The 19,463-nt window shown below is 37.6% G+C and overlaps 1 protein-coding gene and 1 pseudogene across 1 annotated transcript; both read left to right on the forward strand.

Moving 5' to 3' along the window:
- The first annotated feature begins 455 nt into the window (after positions 1-455).
- On the forward strand, positions 456-4,171 carry LOC112180286 (probable inactive purple acid phosphatase 27). The gene is made up of 12 exons (XM_024318812.2): positions 456-811; positions 906-997; positions 1,082-1,148; positions 1,257-1,379; positions 1,513-1,605; positions 1,785-1,914; positions 1,998-2,079; positions 2,169-2,301; positions 2,442-2,647; positions 2,749-2,874; positions 3,088-3,397; positions 3,502-4,171. Exons 1-12 carry the CDS (start codon positions 614-616, stop codon positions 3,805-3,807), a joined length of 1,866 nt encoding a protein of 621 aa, XP_024174580.1. The 5' UTR covers positions 456-613; the 3' UTR covers positions 3,808-4,171.
- Positions 4,172-4,472: 301 nt separating this feature from the next.
- LOC112177352 lies at positions 4,473-7,753 on the forward strand (annotated as a pseudogene).
- The last annotated feature ends 11,710 nt before the right edge of the window (positions 7,754-19,463 follow it).

Below are 19,463 nucleotides of genomic sequence, written 5' to 3' on the forward strand. Positions count from 1 at the left end.
AAAAACACCATTTGGCAGCTCATTGCTACCTTATACTGCAAGGTTGTATAATAAGACTAACTGAGAATTCCAAAAAATCATTACGTAACAAAAGGCGTGGGAGTGTGGAATTATGTTTTTTGTTTATATAATTATAGTGGGTTTTGGCTACAGAAACCTTTGAATCGAACAAAAAGAAAAAAAAAAAAGAAGAAGAAAAAACCGTTGGATGCAGCTTCTTGGAAGATTACAATATTGGGGATATTAGCACTAGTGTGTTTGAGTATCTTACTTGGAACAGGCTCAACAAGAAGGTCAACATGACACCATCGTAGGGCCATCCATTTTTTCTCTCTCTCTTTTAATGAAAGAAACTTGAACAGAAGCATCAAGATGAAGAAGCAAATACGAAAACTTCTACATCCAAATGGAAAGAAGGAATATTCCTCTTTAGTTTTAAAAGGAAAGATATTATATTTACCCAAGTATGGAAACAAATGTTTTAAATGGAGAGTGATTTGTTGGCCTGTTACAAATTTGGCTGAGACATCAATGCTGTAGTTTTCATTGGGGTTTGTTCATTTTTCGGACAGGTTCGTCAAACTCATTGGGAACTAGCCTTCCCCAAGCACAAATGGAGGGCTCAAGCTTCTTGTCCCTGAAAGTTGCTCTGATACTGGTTCTCTTGTTGCATTACACAGCAGCTCATAGCCACAATAAGCATGCAGGCGACGGGGTTCAGCCGCTTTCCAAGGTTCAAATCCACAGAGCTGTTTATGAGCTTCATGAAAATGCTTCGCTCAAAGCATACCCTGCACTTCTTGGTATGAAGGTACGTGTTGCACTTCAACTACTTGATCTTTTCACTGTTAATTGCCAGATATCTTTTTTTTTTTTAAAATGAGTTTGGGTCACTTTATGTTCAGGGAGAAGATTCTGAGTGGGTAACTGTGAAAGTTGATAGTCCTAATCCTTCTGGAGATGATTGGTTGGCAGTTTTTTCTCCTGCAAATTTCGAGTAATGTTCTAACCTTTTTATCAAGTGCATTGCTTGGATAAATACAATTCAGTGTCATAAAAATGAATCTATATATTATGGCAGCTCATCGACTTGTCCATCTACCGACTCCAGACAACAGGCTCCATACATATGCTCAGCTCCGATCAAGGTGTGTGTTATTGCTGTATCATCTATATATCTTCGAATTTGAGGAAATTATAGGGCTTTTAATATGCTATAAGAACTGTCGTACTGAATTTTGTTGCTTTCATTTCAGTACATGTTTGCGAATGATTCCAGTGCTGATTATACAAAGACTGGCAAAGGAACTTTCAAACTTCAGTTGATCAATCAAAGGGAAGATTTTTCATTTGCATTGTTCTCAGGCGGGCTATCAAACGTATGCTTATTTATCCTCTCTTCCAGCTCAGTGGTTGCTATTTGAAATACTAATGTCTACTTAACAGTTTAACCCTGTGTGTGTGGTTTCAATAAAGGCATTTGTTTTCTAAGTATATATTCATCAAATGCAGCCAAAATTGGTGGCAGTTTCTAGTGCTATAAGTTTCTTGAATCCGAAAGCACCCCTTTACCCTCGTCTTGCTCAAGGAAAGCAATGGGATGAAGTAAGTTCATACATACATGACTCAGTATTTTCATAAATTCATGGAGTCTCCACTGGCTCCAGATTGAACCCATTATTGTTGAGGCTAAGAACTCAAGTAAGCAAAAATGTAATGGATGATAGTGGGTAAGAATATATATGCAACCAAGTTTCTAAATATGTTCTTGTTCTCTTATGCAGATGACAGTAACCTGGACAAGTGGCTATAACATTGATGAAGCTGTACCTTTTGTTGAGTGGGGTCTAAAGGGAGAGGCTCAAACCCGATCTCCAGCAGGAACATTGACTTTTACACGAGAGAGCATGTGTGGTATGGATCATATGATCAATCTAATTTACCCACGTAAATGCCACATAATAGACCTTAATCTAAGAGTTCTTCTTGTAATGCAGGTCCACCAGCTCGAACAGTTGGTTGGCGCGATCCTGGTTTCATCCACACTAGTTTCTTAAAGGACCTTTGGCCAAATTCATTGTATGCAGCTTCAATATTAATTTGATTTCTTAAAATGAACTGTAAAGAGATATCTGTTCTGTACCTAAGGCTGTTATGTGTATATGCAGGTACAATTACAAGCTCGGTCATAGGTCATCTAATGGTTCCTATATTTGGAGCAAGTCTTACTCTTTCAAGTCATCACCATATCCCGGTCAGGACTCATTGCAGCGTGTAGTTATATTTGGAGACATGGGAAAGGTATCAACCTTGGTGGAAAATGTTGGCCACTACATGAACACTTGTCAGACATATGTAGCATTTATTTTCTATAACTAGCTCTCTCCATGGTTACCTATGTTCATACAAGATTGAGTTTGCTTTCCTCCCACGAATTTCAGGCTGAGCGCGATGGTTCAAATGAATACAGTAATTATCAGCCGGGTTCACTCAATACTACTGATCAACTGATCAAGGACTTAGATAACATTGACATAGTTTTCCACATAGGAGACATCTCCTATGCCAATGGATACATCTCACAGTGGGACCAGTTCACATCACAGGTTGAGCCTATTGCATCGACTGTACCATATATGATTGCAAGGTATGTAAACTTGTTTTATCCTTATTCCTGTGAATGAACACATCTGTTTGATATATATAAGTTCACATTGTCCTCTGAAACTTCATAAAATGCTCCAACAGTGGTAATCATGAACGAGATACACCAGGGACCGGATCCTTCTATAACGGTAATGATGCAGGTGGTGAATGTGGTGTGCTAGCTGAGACTATGTTTTATGTTCCTGCCGAGAACCGAGCTAAGTTCTGGTAAATAACTTGTACTACTTACTATGGCTGATTACATTAGAGACTTTATATGAGTTTATGTTTTATGTTATTTTTAAGGAAAACAGAAAAACTGTACCACCAGTCATTCAGCGGGCTAGTTTCAAAATATATCATAGTGGGTTCTTGTAGGCTAAGTCTTCAACTATGTATCTTAATCCCCTTAAAGAAATCAACTGTAATTGTTGTTTACAGGTACTCAACAGATTATGGCATGTTCCACTTCTGTGTAGCTGACACTGAACATGACTGGAGGGAAGGAACTGAGCAGTACAAATTTATTGAGAAATGCCTTGCATCAGTTGACAGGCAGAAACAGCCTTGGCTGATATTCACTGCTCATCGTGTTCTTGGTTATTCCTCCAACTTATATTATGTGTTGGATGGTTCATTTGAAGAGCCAATGGGTAGGGAAAGCATGCAAAAGCTATGGCAAAAGTACAAGGTGGATATTGCTTTCTATGGCCATGTCCATAACTATGAAAGAATATGCCCCATTTACCAGGTATGCAAAACACAATGGCATTTACTGTGAAACTGCAACACTTTCGGATTTTCCACACACGTTTTATTTGCCTCATGCATGAATATTCAAATTTTGTGCTGCAGAATCAATGTGTAAACACAGAAAAATCCCATTATTCTGGGACTGTGAATGGAACAATCCACATTGTTGTTGGAGGAGGAGGCAGTCACTTATCAGAATTTAGCCCAGTGCAGACCACTTGGAGCCTTCACAAAGATCAAGACTTTGGCTTTGTAAAACTCACAGCATTTAACCACTCATCACTTCTCATGGAGTACAAGAAGAGCAGTGACGGTAATGTCTATGATTCCTTTACTATCTCAAGGGACTACAGGGACGTCTTGGCATGCGTGCATGACGGTTGTGAGCCAACTACCTTAGCTAAATGATGAAGTAGATCATCTTACACTTTCGATGATCAAACTGTGGATGTACACTTGACAAGAAACTTACCACTGAGAAAATAAGTTGTTTATACAACTGATTTTAGGGTATCAGAATTGGTATCAAATGAAATCCACAGTTCATTTGTTACAGTCTTACAGAATATTATTTGGTCAACCTATATGTCATTCTCCCCTCCCCTCCCCTCTTTTGATACAGATTGGTTTAAGCATATATTCAAATAACAGTCTATCTTGACCCTGTGTTTGATGCATGGACTATGCTAAATTATGCTTAAAGACCTCCTGTATTTGGGATGTGTTCACATTAATTTGCTTATGCTACTGATTTGGATATATAAAAACACCATTTGTCAGGTCATTAGGGTTTTTAATTAACCATATATAATTTTATAATCACTCAGGTAAGAATTCTGAGAAAGAAGACCCTATTTTCTGCAGAAAAGTTATTTATATGATTTTTCAGTTGAATGGCTTTTCTTGGAAGATAATCAGAAAGAGAACTTTGAGTACTATTTGAGATATTATTTAATCTCACGTGATACAGGCTTAACAAGCAGTCATCAGAACGCCAGCATCTTAATCCATCCTTTATTCATCTTTTCCTTTTGTCTGAGTTGAAGAAAGTATTTTTACAAATTAGCAACAAAATGACTAGTCAAAATGTCAAATACGAACATTATCAATTAGAAAAGGCAAGAAGAAATAAGTGCATTAATATAACATACATGTCTACACTCAAAAGATGACAATGAGTGTTAGAGACTAAAGACACATTTGGTTGGCGACTGCTCTATAAAATGTTTGATCATTTTGGATCACATCACTCACACACATTATGGCCTGGAGAGCTTCAGCTTCTTCTTGTCCCTTAAACTTGCCCTGTTATCGGTTTTCTTATTGAATTTAACAGCAGTTCATAGTCACAATAAGCATGGAGGTGATGGGGTACAGCCACTGTCCAAGATTCAAATCCAGAGAGATGTTTATAAGCTTCATGAAAATGCTTCTGTCACGGCAAACCCAGTCCTTCTTGGCACCAAGGTAATGTAGTATATCAACTAGCTACTTATTTTTACTATTAGCCACGTTCTTTTTGTCATGAAGAACAAGTGCTGCAGGGGGAAGATTCTCAATGGGTAACGGTGGAAGTTGGCACTCCCAAGCCTTCTGAAGTTGATTGGTTGGCAGTCTTTTCTCCTGCAAATTTCAAGTATGTCCATCTAAATTACTCCTCTGATGACTAAAATTCTATATATATTATACTTGTACTTAACAAAACCTTAGTCTGATATGAATCGCTGGTTATTCCGTAATAGCTACTAGAGAGTGTCTAACATAGTACACTAGAGAGTGTAACCTTTTTCCTTTTTTGATAACTACTGGTATTGAAGGGGGAATTTGATCTCGACCTCTTGGATATACGTATAAAATATAATGCTCTAAACCACTGGAGCTACAAGCCCTCATAAATCGTTCATATGATGTTTTCTGCACTGTCCTTTAGTTTCCTCTACCTTTATATTGAAAGCTTGTAGATTAAAGAAGTTAGTCTATTATGGCAGTTCATCGACTTGTACACTTAATGATGACCTATATGCTCCATGTATAGGCACAGCTCCTATAAAGGTACATATTCTTGGCTTGTTGCAACATATTTCTTTATCAGTTAGATATTATAGCACTTTGTATGTTCTATTAGTACTGAGATCTTCTTGTTCTCGTTTCAGTACAGGTTTGCCAATGATTCCAATTCTGATTATTCAAAGACAGGAAAAACATCTTTAAAATTTCAATTGATCAATCAAAGGGAAGATTTTTCATTTGCATTATTCTCCGGTGGGCTGTCAAATGTGCGTTTGTGTTACCTCTCTTTCAGCTAATCGCTTGCTTCCTACAATATTTCACATCACAGATTCAGTATCAAAATTTTAGTAGTCCATATTATATATTGACTCAAGTTCATATTTTGTAATGCAGCCAAAACTGGTAGCTGTTTCTAATGTTATAACTTTTGCAAATCCAAAGGCACCCCTTTACCCCCGTCTTGCTCTAGGGCAGCACTGGGATGAAGTAAGTTTATGTCATTAGGATTTAGTACTTATTCTTTGGTTATATAGATGTGCAACAAGTTATGAAAATTTTGTTTGCTCTTAATGCAGATGACAGTGACCTGGACAAGCGGCTATAATATTGATGAAGCTGTACCTCTTGTTGAATATTGGGGTATCAAGGGAGAGTCTCAAACTAGCTCTCCAGCAGGAACATTAACTTTTACTCGAGAGACCATGTGCGGTATGGATCATATGATCAGTTTGATTTGAAGTTTTTGAACAGAAGAACCAACTGAATGCCACATTTTGCAGGTCCACCAGCCCGAACAGTTGGCTGGCGCGATCCTGGTTTCATCCACACAGGTTTTCTGAAAGATTTGTGGCCAAATTCTTTGTATGCAGCTTGAATACTAGATTCATTTCTTTTACATGAAACTATAAGAATATCATTTGAGATGGCAGTTCTGTTCTGAAGGATGTTATATGCTGATTGTCTATGCCTGCAGGTACACTTACAAGCTTGGCCATAGTTTATCTAATAGTTCTTATATCTGGAGCAAGTCCTACTCTTTCAAGTCATCACCTTATCCTGGGCAGGACTCATTGCAGCATGTTGTTATGTTTGGTGACATGGGAAAGGTAACCTCAAGAAAATATATCGGAGGACTATAGATGCCTAGATGTTTATCTTTGTTCATGCAAATGAGAATAAATTGCGTGCTTTCCTTTCCTCCCACAAATTTCAGGCCGAGCGTGACGGCTCTAACGAATATGCTGATTATCAGCCCGGATCTCTCATTACCAGGGATCAACTGGTCAAGGAGTTGGATGGAGTTGACATAGTTTTTCACATAGGAGATATGGCCTATTCCAATGGATACATCTCACAGTGGGATCAGTTCACATCGCAGGTGAAGCCGATTGCATCAACTGTACCATATATGGTTGCAAGGTTTGGAAACATCATTTTGAGATATAAAACTGTATGTTACATTTATTTTCCTCTGTAGCTTACAGCAACTGTTCCAACAGTGGCAATCATGAAAGAGATGTACCAGGGACAGGATCCTTCTCCGACGGTAATGATTAGGGTGGTGAATGTGGTGTGGTAGCCGAGACTATGTTCTATGTGCCTGCTGAGAACAGAGCTAAGTTCTGGTATACTACTTAAATTCTCCTATATAAGACTTGTTTGACAAGCAAGATCTGATATATTGAAGCTCCTAATGAAAACCATATCGGAATTGTTAAACACAGGTACTCAACAGATTATGGAAAGTTCCACTTCTGCATAGCAGACAGTGAGCATGATTGGAGAGAAGGTTCAGAGCTGTACAAATTCATTGAGAAATGCCTTGCATCGGCTGACAGGCAGAAACAGCCTTGGCTGATTTTCGCTGCTCATCGCGTTCTTGGTTATTCCTCGGCTTATTGGAATGATGGTTCTTTTGGAGAACCAATGGCAAGGGAAAACTTACAAAAGCTTTGGCAGAAGTGCAAGGTGGACATTGCATTTTTCGGCCATATCCACAACTATGAAAGAACATGCCCAATTTATCAGAACCAGTGTGTGAACTCGGAAACATCTCATTATTCCGGAACTGTGAATGGAACAATCCATGCAGTTGTTGGTGGAGGAGCTAGGGAGCCACTTATCAGGTTTCGGACCAGTGCAGTGTAAAAACCATATACATGCTCACAACATATGCACATCAACTCGACAATAATCATAAAAGGATCAAGGCTTACCTTTAGCAATCATAGGCATGGATTCCATCTCTGCAGCTGCAAACACTATCACTGAATATGGTCTTCTGTTACTTACCAACTTGCTTCTCAATGGACAGAACAATTTGCAAAAAACGTGGTAGTAATCAGGGACCAATTCATCTTATTTATATAGGTGACTTAACCCTCAAGAAGTTTCCCATTAAAGCATTCCTTATCGGATTAGGTTTCCTAGTTAGATTCTTAATGTATCACAATCTTGTAGCCTTTCTTGTAGACTAAGAAATGGATTACTATCCTTAATGAATTGATACACTGCTTCATTAAGTTACTAGTATTGATTTACAGTTTGTGTCCATATTGAACTAGTTTTGACACTAAGCTAATTATCAATTTACTATATGTTAATGTGTGACAAGTCCATGTTGATTCTAACAATCTCCCCCTTGGACTGACACATATTAAGCTTGATAATTTGCACCAGAAAATGTTAGATACTACTCAACTTACTGTAGTTCGCGCCAGACAACAAACTCAAATCGAAAATCCATTCCAACATGGTCAGATCACAGTTACTTATGCAAAGCAAGAAACAGTATACATTTTAACAAAAATGCAGAGTTTCAAAACCACAAACACAAGCTCCTGCAATCCACATATGTCAAACCAGAAGTGATACAATATATGTTAATGTGTATCAACAAGTAAACATATATTAGGTCCTACTTTATGTTTCTAAAACCAGAAACTCAAGCAAATTTACTAAACACTGATGGCTTAAAATTATTGCTTGAACCTTAACATCATACTATACATGATTTAAGCCATCTGATAGCAAGTATGACATTCAAAACAAGATGATAATTTCCAAAATAAAACAATAAAGCTGCACTTCGAAATTTTATTGATAATAATAAACTGCCATTACAAATAAGTTGTGATAAACAAAAGTAAAAAATATCACAACCGAAAATACAAGAACTCAGGAACCTTAAAATTTTAAATTGCTCCAACTGGACTAACTCTCTACTGAACCTAAGCGTCTAGATTAGCTAAAACTCCAATGCTTGTTGTATGCTTCTGGAATGCTGCTACTGACAAGGCCTTGGTGAAAGGATCTGCTAGCTATGAATTTGTGTCAATACTCAAAACAACTATTTCACCATGCTTTACTCTTTCTCTAACACTGTAATACTTTAGATCAATATGCTTGGAATTATTTGACCTTTTACTGTTCTTGTTAAAGAAAACTGCAGCCTCATTGTCACAATAAATCACAAGTGTGTCTGCCACAATGTGACTCAAGACTTTGGTCTGCATGAGAAAATTCCTAATCCAAAGTCCTTCACACACAGTTTCATATACTGCAATAAATTCAGCTTGCATAGTAGAAGTTGAAACAAGTGTTTGTTTCATGGTTTTCCAAGCAATGGCACCTCCTGTAAGCATGAACACATATCCACAAGTCGACTTCTTGGAGTCTGGATAATTCCCTGCAAAATCCGAGTCTGAGAATCCAATGAGTTTCAGATCCTCCACTTGCCTATAAACTAGCATGTGGCTTTTAGTTCTCTGCAGGTATCTCAACACTTTCTTCCCAGCTACCCAATGCTCATGGCCTGGATTGGATTGAAACCTTGATAAAATCCCTACTGCAAAAGACAAGTCTGGCCTAGTGCAGACTTGGGCATACATGAGACTTCCTACGAGTCTAGCATAGGGCTTTGACTCCATATTCTCCTTTTCAACATCACTATTGAGACTTTGCTTCTTGGTTAACTTATCACCTTTGGACATGGGAACTTCTCCATCTGCACACTTCTCCATACCAAATCTCTTTTAAATTTTGGTAACATAATTCTGTTGAGACAAACCAAGTAGTCTCTGTCCCTATCTCTTTTAATCTCAATGCCTAGTACATAGGATGCTTCTCCTAAGTCTTTCATGTCAAAATTCTTTGACAGAAAGCTCTTGGTATCTTTGAGCAGTTTTATATTACTGCTAACCAAGAGTATATCATCCACATAGAGGACTAGGAAAATAAAATTGTTCCCAACTGTCTTCAAATAAACGCACTCATCAACAAGGTTTTCTGTAAATCCAAAAGTAGAAATCACAAAATCAAATTTCTTGTACCATTGTCTAGAAGCTTGTTTTAGGCCATAAATTGATTTTCTTAACTCGCATACTAAGTTTTCACTTCCAGCTTGCACAAAACCTTCTGGTTGCCTCATATAAATCACTTCATCTAGTTCACCATTCAAAAAAGCTGTTTTAACATCCATCTGGTGTAGCTCCATATCAAAATGAGCCACTAAAGCCATGATTATCCTAAACGAGTCTTTTGTAGAAACTGGAGAAAAAGTCTCAGTAAAGTCAATGCCCTCCTTTTGTGTAAAACCCTTGGCAACTAATCTTGCTTTATGTCTCTCTACATTGCCATTTGCATATCTTTTGGTTTTGAAAACCCATTTACAACCTATAGGCTTCTGGTTGGGGTCAGGTTCAACTAATTCCCAAACTGCATTTTGGCTCATGGAATCAATTTCTACTTCCATTGCTAGCTGCCACTGATGTGATTCAGTACTTTCAATGGCCTGATTAAATGTAGTTAGATCATTGTCCTCTGCACAGTCCATTTCAATTTCTGCTTCTTGCAGATAAACAATGTAGTCACTCTCTTCCCCCCCATAAGTTGGTTTTCTTGCTCTCTGTGATCTTCTAGGCTGAGCCACTGGAAGATTTTGAGGTTCAGTTACTTGACCAGTTATGTGGCCAGTTACTTGACCAGGTACAGTTACTTGGTCTGGTCAGTTACCTGATCAGTTACTTGACCCGTAAAGCAAAAACCCTCCTTTTTTTTTGTGTTTGTTTTGCAAAACCCTAAAACGATTTTGATATTTGTGAGCCTATGCTCTGATACCAATTGTAAAAACCATATACATGCTCACAACATATGCACATCAACTCGACAATAATCATAAAAGGATCAAGGCTTACCTTCAGCAATCATAGGCATGGATTCCATCTCTGCAGCTGCAAACACGATCACTGAATATGGTCTTCTGTTATTTACCAACTTGCTTCTCAATGGACAGAACAATATGCAAAAAACGTGGTAGTAATTAGGGACCAATTCATCTTATTTATATGGGATCTTGACCAAAAGCCCCAAAATGAGCCAAAGTTATCCCACTTACCCCAGCAACAGATTTTTATTCCCACATACACAATTTAATAGAAAATGACCATTTTGCCCTCAGCCCAATTAAACAATTACAACCATTGCCACTCAACACCAATCTCTCACACATCCCGATCTCTCTCTCCTCTCTCTATGCCCCTCCCTCTCTCCCTACTGACCTCCGGCTCCGGCGCACGACCCAGGCTCTCTCTCCCCTCCGGCACTGGACCCAGGCCGTCTCCCTTTCCTCCAGACTCGGGCCGCCCACCACGGCTTCGTCACCGGAGGAATCGACCTCGACGACTCTGTCCAGATTGGAGTCGACCTCGACGACTGGCTGGTCCTAGTCCAGCACCACTTCATCGTCGATCATAGTAACGACCACAACGCCGAATTCAAAGTCGACAATTTCTCCGTCGACGACGACGGCGGTTCCACTCCCAAGTCCTCCTCTGCCGTGGCGATTCGTCGAACACCTCGAGCTACAGGTCCACCAGTAGCATCCGGAAACTCGATCTCATCCCACTCCAAAGCGGTGACTGACCTCGGTGGATCGGCTGGTCCAGGTGACGTAGAAGAGGTGAGTGAGTGAGTGACGTCGGTCAACGACGAGAGCTTGGCCTTGGAGTCCTCGGCGTTGGAAACGTCGCACTGGATGTACTCAACGGAGGAGAAGAAGAGGAGCGACGGAGGAAGATAAGGAGTGGAGAGAGTGAGGGGCTGAGAAAGGCAGGTAGATGAGATGAGGGGAATAGTAGGTGTTTTGAATCTTTTGATTTCTGAGCAGCCATCTTTTTTTTCTCCTTTTCTTTTTATTTTTCCTTAATTATCTATTGTATGGACTTGCAACAACTAGTATTAGAGAATCTTTGAAGATTGGAGCCTACTCATCCTGCATATAGTCCATACCTTGACTTGTTTTTTTATGATTGAGCTGCAACCCTCTTGCTTTTTTTATTTTTTTACTTTTTTGGTAAAATAGGGGGCAGAAGGTCGAAAAGGAAAGAAAAAAAAAAAGGAAAAAACAAGTTTTATTGAGGGACAATAGACGTCTATTGGGGGGCAATAGACGTCTATTGCAGGGCAATAGATATTTTAAATTAATGTAATCTCCTCTTTTTTTCTTTAATTAAAGTTATATTTGTGTAATTTTAGAAAAATTAGTTCTCATTTCGGTAATCGAAACGTCTATTGGGGGGCAATAGACGTCTATTGGGAGGCAATAGACGTTTTAAAATTGATATAATTTCTTCGTTTTTTTCTTTAATCAAAGTTTTATCTGTCAAATTTTAGGAAGATTAGTTCCTATTTCGGCTACCGAAAGTTCTATTGGAGGGCAATAGACGTCTATTGGGGGGCAATACATGGCTGATAGTCGTCTATTGGGGGGCAATAGACGTCTATTAGGGGCAATAGACTATCGGGGCAATAGACGTCTATTGGGGGGCAATAGGAGGCAATAGAGGTCTATTGGGGGGTAATAGATGTCTATTGGGGGCCAAAAAACCTTTCCGGTGAGATTTTCAACAAATTCCGGTGACCGGAATCCGGCGAAAGTTGGCCGGAATCCGGCGGCCGGTGACCGGAATCCGGCGACCGGTGACCGGATTCCGGAGACCGGTGACGGGCTCCGGCAAAGTCTCCTATGGTTTCTCTCTCTTCTATTTTCTCTCTCTCTCTCTAAGTAAAGAAGGGGTGAGGGGTAAAATGGTATTAAAAAAAAATTAAAAACAAAAAAAAAATCTTAATGGGGTATTAGGGAAGACTCCCTTAGAGTGTATTGGGTAAGAGGGAATTAAAAAAACTCAATGGGGTTAGTGGGAAAAAAATCCCTAGAAATGGGGTAAATGGACAAAAACCCTATTTATATAGGTGACTTAACCCTCAAGAAGCTTCCCATTAAAGCATTCCTTATCGGATGAGGTTTCCTAGTTAGATTCTTAATGTATCACAATCTTGTAGCCTTTCTTGTAGACTAAGCAATGGATTACTATCCTTAATGAATTGATACACTGCTTCATTAAGTTAATAGTATTGATTTACAGTTTGTGTCCATGTTGAACTAGTTTTGACATTAAGCTAATTATCAATTTACTATATGTTAATGTGTAATAAGTCCATGTTGATTCTAACATGCAGACCACTCGGAGCCTTTTCAAAGATTCCGATTTCGGCTTCACGAAGCTCACTGCATTTAAGTGATTTAACCACTCATCGCTTCTCTTGGAGTACAAGAAAAGCAGTGACGGGAAGGTCTATGATTCCTTCACTATCTCAAGGGACTACAGGGATCAGTGATGTCTTGGCTTGTGTACATGATGGTTGTGAACCAACTACTCTAGCTACATGATCAAGTATCTACCATCGATCTTACACTCTTTTCTGATCAAACAAGAATTTGGCCAAGCAGGATTGCAATCGGTTATGAATCTTTTACTCTCCCACTTTCAATCCCAAGAAGACCAATAATACGTGTACCATAATAATTAATTTTTAATCTTTAGTAACCTCAACTTTCTTTTTTCTTATCTAATAAAATTGTTTGTTGTCATTGTTTAATATGATAGTAACTAGGCGGTAACTAGGCGAGATCTTTAATAGCGCTCTAATATTTTGAAATTATGGAGGTGGAAATTATTGATAGAGTTCATTGTGTGGAACACCTATACAGTAAATAATGACTAATCTAACGACTTCATTCTTTTGAGTACTTCATTACTCTAAAACACTATAAAAATTTTGGTGACTGAAGCTCCTTATTTGTTGGTTAACTTCTTTGCATCACCCAAAAATCTGAAAAAACCGAGTCACCTTGTTCGGTAGTTTACTCTACCTTGGAGTTTGAAATCATTGCTTAATTATACATTTTGGTAGGTATGTTTTGTCTCTTCCATTTACCGGGTTACGGCATCACTTAACACCATCATCACCACTCAAGTGTTTGATTTCTCATCTTCTCCTTTTCAATCATAAATATGGAGAGGATATTTGTTCTCATATCATCAAATATCGGAATGGAAGTACTTCCTTGAAGTGTCTTTGCTGCTATATTAATAATTGACATGGTTATAAAGTTCTTGCTTATCCTATCTTTAATTTTATCTTCTTGACTCTATTATTGCTTAATTCCCTCGCTCCATTTTCTTCAGGTAACAACATATCGTGCAGAATATGCTTGGATCCAACAATGTGCTTAAATTATATGTCTTTTCAGAGGCCATACCCTATATAATTGTAATTAATCATATTAAATTAGCTTATCTCTTCAAAAAAAATATTAAATTAGCTTATTTTATCAAATTAGACGTAGACCATTCAATTAGCTAATGTGCCAGATCATTGAAGATATCAAATAAACACATAATGCTAATTAATATTTTATCAAATAAGATTTTCTGTTTTTGTTTTATTTTATCAAATAAACACATAATGCTAATAGATTAGTAGGTAATGAAGAACAAAAACATTTGACCAAAAAAAAAAAAAGAACAAAAACAGAAAATCTACCGCGTTTTTTCTGAAAAGTGGACTTTTATATAATTTAATGAGTACCGTTTCAACATGCAGGCAAATATGATGTCCTTTCGGCTAGATTTTGGCTAAGAAATTCAGGATATGCAATTTTAGAAGATAACAAATATTGGTATAATATCATGGCAAAATTCGGCCTCGATTCTCATGTGGGTCATGGTTATAGCCTTATAGGGTGAATTATTTTAGAGAGTGAGTCTCTAATGATGACTTTAAAATTAACGGTTTGATGACATATGTGTTGTAGAATTAATATTTTAAGGGTAAAAGTTAGAAATAGTTCTTGTGATTTGAGGTGATACTCAATATTAACCTTGTGGTTTCAAAATGTTTAATTTTACCCTTATGACTTACGAAATTGATCAAAGTTAGTCCAAAAGCTAATTTTGACAAAAACTTTCCCATGTGCAAGTCATGTGTAAGGATAAGTTTGTCATCTCAATAAATAAATAAAATGAAAAACAAAATAAATTAAAAATTGTATAGGAAATGAAATTAAAAATAAATAAAAATCAGAACTTCACAACCTCCTATTTTTTTAGTTTCATTTTTCAAATGCTATTTAATTTAATTTCTTTTACTATTTTAAATTGAAATGACTAATTTATCTTTGTACATGAGGGATTTTTGTCAAAAATAGCATTCGGACCAATATTAATTAGTTTCGCAAACCACATGTGTAAAATTAAATATTTTTAATCCACAAGGTTAAATTTGAGCATCACTTTAAACCACAATGACTATTTATAACTTTTACCCATAAAATTGAGACCACTTATCCAACCATTAATTTGAGAGCAGCTCCCCTATTTTAGATTCATTTAAGGTGATTTTCATTGATAATTTCAGGTGTGATTAACAAGTGTTCATTTCATACTTTTAAAATTGAAATTGCATATATATTTTTTAAATATTCTAAGATAATTAATTAAAAAATAATAAATAAAAATTCGTCATTCAACTATATCAAATAACAGACAGCTAACCGCCACAAGTGGTTGAGTTGGTAAGAGCCTTCAGATGTGGAACCCCCATACTCGGGTTCAAATCCCAACGACGTTGATTGAAGTTAAATCCCAATCTATTCTTGGTGGCCAAGGGGGAGGAAGTGTTCTGACATGATGCTCTAGTATGGATTAATCTCTAGGTTTAGGAAGCCTTTGAGAAACCGTGTGATCTTGAGAAAAAAAAAGTTTTACTAACAAATAATATCGTCATGTTTAACCGTTTATTTATCAAATACAAAAAGATCGTTAATTAAATTAATGTATATCATAAGTAATTTTTTTATTTTTTTGAATCAAACCTAACCCAAAAGGGCGACAACATCATTTATCTCAAGTCAGAACTGTCATTACATACCCTTCTGCTGTCATCTATAGACAGACAAAAGGTTGTGTTAGTACCCATAGCGGTACATAGAACTATATCCACTCATTAGACATCAAATACATCGAAAAGCTGATATTTTCATTCGGTAGTACTCCAGAAGATTCGCTAAAAGCACATAAAATGTGCAGAGCTCCCTAAAAGGCTACAACATAGAGAATTATTGAAAATAAATAAAGCTACTAACAAAATTCTCCAAACAAAGGAAATAACATAAGAAATGACTCTAACACAGTGCAGACCTTGCTCAAGTGATTTTGAACTTTGATATAGAAAATTAATGATTCTAAATTTCTTATAATGAAACTTCCCCAAAACCATAAATAAACCAACTCGAAGTAAACGTAACAATAACACCTATATTTAGTTAGAGCCTTAGAAGTAACCATTGTTGTCGGTAAACGTATAAAGATTAAAGAATTTCCAATTTTACAAAGAGAAAAGATATTGCATCTTAATTACCATAGTAAAACCACTTCTTCTTCTTTTTTTAATAAATAAAACCATGTTTAAAGAAAACGAAATTGGGAGAGAATTGTTGTGTACTTTCATTGATAATAGGGGCCTTTTTATATAGAGGATTACAATGCATAAAATCTGAATTGTACAAGGAAAGGTAATCATACATTGAATGGATATCTCTAAGATTCTCGGAGATTATCTCTAATTAAAATCCTATTACCACTAGGTCAAGTAACCTAGAGTTTGGGCCAGACACATATTTTGGATTTACTTGAACACTCCCCCTTGTGTCTTCCGAATGTGGTGCTCCTCTCGTTACCTCATTAAAAACTTTGCCGAGTAACAAAAACCCAGTGGGACAAAAATAACCTCGGTCGAAGGGGAAAAAGAGCACAACACACATTTCATGTTTCGAGACCATACGTATAGACATGTCCCCCTAATGTCTGCATCTCCCCCTGATGACTACAGTCATGGGAGTTCAGATAATTTCTGTAAATGATGCTACCAACACGTTTCTTGAAAGTGAAATTTAGGCAATGACTTAGTGTGCAACTCTACCACACTGTCCTCAGATTAAATCTAGTTCACTTTGATCTTTAGGAGAGTTTGTTCTTGCTGATTATGCTTGGTGTTGTCGCTTTTGATGTAGCATTTCTTCATTTGTTCAACACAAGTAGCATTATCTAGGCTCATCTGTGGTAGACTTCAAACCACAATTGTTCGAACATGCGTAATTATGGATCCAATCCATATACATTCACGAACCACTTTGTGAAGAGCAATAATCTCTGCATTGTCTGAAGATATAGCGACTAGGGTCTGTTCTGTATACCTCCATGATATCGCAATCTTTACCCATGGTGAACACTTAACCAGTTTGGGAAGACTTTTGTGCGGATTAGAGAGATACCAAACATCAGCAAAACCTTCCAAAACACATGTTGTTTTGGGACGGGGATTGAGGATGCAGGACAGTGTTGGCGGCGTTCTTGATGTGTGATGGGTCCGTATCCATCGTCTCTCTGTAGGAATAGAACAAACCCATATCAATCGTACATATCAAGTACCGAAAGATATCTTTTACACCAATCTAATGACATCGCGTTGGCGCAAAGCTGTATATAGCTAACAAGTTCACTACAAATGAGATTTCCGGTCTTGTGCATTGAGCTGAGTACAATAATGCGCCTATTGTACTTAAGTAAGACACTTCTGCCTCTAGCACATCTTCGTCATCATCCTTTGGACGAAGATGATCATTTTTAGGATCAAGACTACAGACGATCATGGGAGTGCTTGAAGGCTTGACATTGTCAAAATGCCTAAGCATCTATCAACATGATGCTCAAGTTCCAAATTGAGACATAATCGTGTTCTCCCAAAACCCCTCATCTCAAACTCGGATTTCAAGTGTTCAGCGGTTTTCCTTAACTCTTTAAGGACTTCCAATGAAGATCATGTCCAACTGAACCGCGATAGAATCCAAAACTTGTTATGGAAACACGCGGGCATATCCGTTCCCAATCAAGTAGTCACTTTAGTGAGCGTTTCAACTTTATTGTAAACGCGCTTAGTGGTCTAGAGCCACTTGACTTGGGTAAATGAAGTTCACCATGAACCTTCATGTATATTCCATATCTAGATCCCATATAGATACGTAGTGACCACATTTGTAAGCTGCATGTTCAGTTATTCGGAAACTACCAAACTGACAGGGTAGTGGAGTGCAATGACATCTATTACGAGAGAATATATCTCATTGATTACATGCATTTATATGTATGTAATTGTATCTAAAACACTAGAAATAAGCTAATACTTGAGCCAAATATAATGTAATTAATCCAATTTTATTTATTGTGTAGGAAATAAGTGGAATTGCATAAATCAAAGAAAAATGACGCGAAAATAGAGCAATTTGAAATTTTTATCAAAATAACGAAATTACAGAAATTTTAATTTAGCAATTAAGTTTAATTGATTACATATGCAATTAAGCTTAATTCGTTAATTAAGCTGTAGTAGCACATGCAACATGCAAGGAAAGATGGGCTAATCACCCCTTGCTTAATTATCCTCTTGACATGTGGCAGAAATTATGCAATGCTTAATTGACCAATCCAATCAGCCCATCACCCTTCCTTCACGTGCGTGTGCAGCAATTAAACTTAATTGCTTCAGCGATTTAAATGCTGCCACGTGTCAGTCTAATCTTTTTCCTCCTCTCACACTAACAGCCGCCCTAGGCTATATATATATATATATATATATATATATATTCCTTTTCCTGCCTCTCTCAATTAACAGCGCAGCACACCAAAGGAGGGCAGCTTTTGGGCTGCTCTCATCCCATTTCCTCCTCTCTATTTTCTACATTTTCTTTAGTTTTATTTTATGAATTTAAAGAAGGACTCACTCAAGCTTCAAGGAGACATCATCAAGAGCATCACATCTCCATTTTGGGTAATTGAGTGAAGAAATTGCTTGATTCATACTAGCATATAGCTAGGAGTGACCAAGTCAACTCTCTCCTCTCTTCCGTATTATGTCTTTCATATTTTTCTATAGGACTAAATTCAATTTAGTCCCTCGAACTTTAGGCCTAAAATCACTTTGGTCCCTGACTTTTTTTTATAATCAAGATGGTTCCTGCACTTCCAATTTCCATCAACCTAGTCCAAAATTTGACTTCGAGTCTAATTGTGACGTTATATGCTGAGTTGGCACCGACAAGCATGGCCCACGGTTCAGTTTTTGACTCTCAGTTTGAACGAAATGTCCAAACTACCCTACTTCTTCAGTTTCTTTTTCTTTTTCTTTCTTCCTCTCCCCGATTCTATTCCCTTTCGTCTTCTTCCCTTTCTTCCTCCACCAAATTCAACTTCTTTGACGGAGCAAGAAGCAAATCCATCATAACCACAACAAGAGTTAGAAGACGAGCCAAACGAAATTGAAGAAGTGCAATGTCAAATAGTCATCTCCACAATCTAGTTTTGGCCTCGATTGGATGGACGAGGATCAAATCTCTCTTTTCCATCTCACTCTCGCCTTCACTGAATCAATCCATGGAAAAATTTGAAACCCCTTCACACAAATTCAATCAGCAAGCGGCAAACCCATCATAACCAGACCCAAAACTCGATTCGCTGCCTCTCGGGCATCACCCAAGCCCGGAAGCCCTCCCACGACTCCAGCACGCTTATGGTCTTATCGTTGACCTCAAACCCGACATGCAAAACAATGTCGTCAAGTGATCGCGCGATCAACCACCAGTGTGGGTCTCGAAGAGG

Source organism: Rosa chinensis, chromosome 7 (genome assembly GCF_002994745.2).
Source record: "Rosa chinensis cultivar Old Blush chromosome 7, RchiOBHm-V2, whole genome shotgun sequence".
Classification (NCBI taxonomy): domain Eukaryota; kingdom Viridiplantae; phylum Streptophyta; class Magnoliopsida; order Rosales; family Rosaceae; genus Rosa; species Rosa chinensis.

Bases quoted from the DNA above. Each gene is read 5' to 3' on its own strand.
- LOC112180286 (XM_024318812.2), top strand. From the start codon at position 614: ATGGAGGGCTCAAGCTTCTTGTCCCTGAAAGTTGCTCTGATACTGGTT. The intron at 1,606-1,784 runs GTAAGTTCATAC...TCTCTTATGCAG, and splicing joins AAGGAAAGCAATGGGATGAA to ATGACAGTAACCTGGACAAG. The intron at 2,302-2,441 runs GTATCAACCTTG...CACGAATTTCAG, and splicing joins TATTTGGAGACATGGGAAAG to GCTGAGCGCGATGGTTCAAA.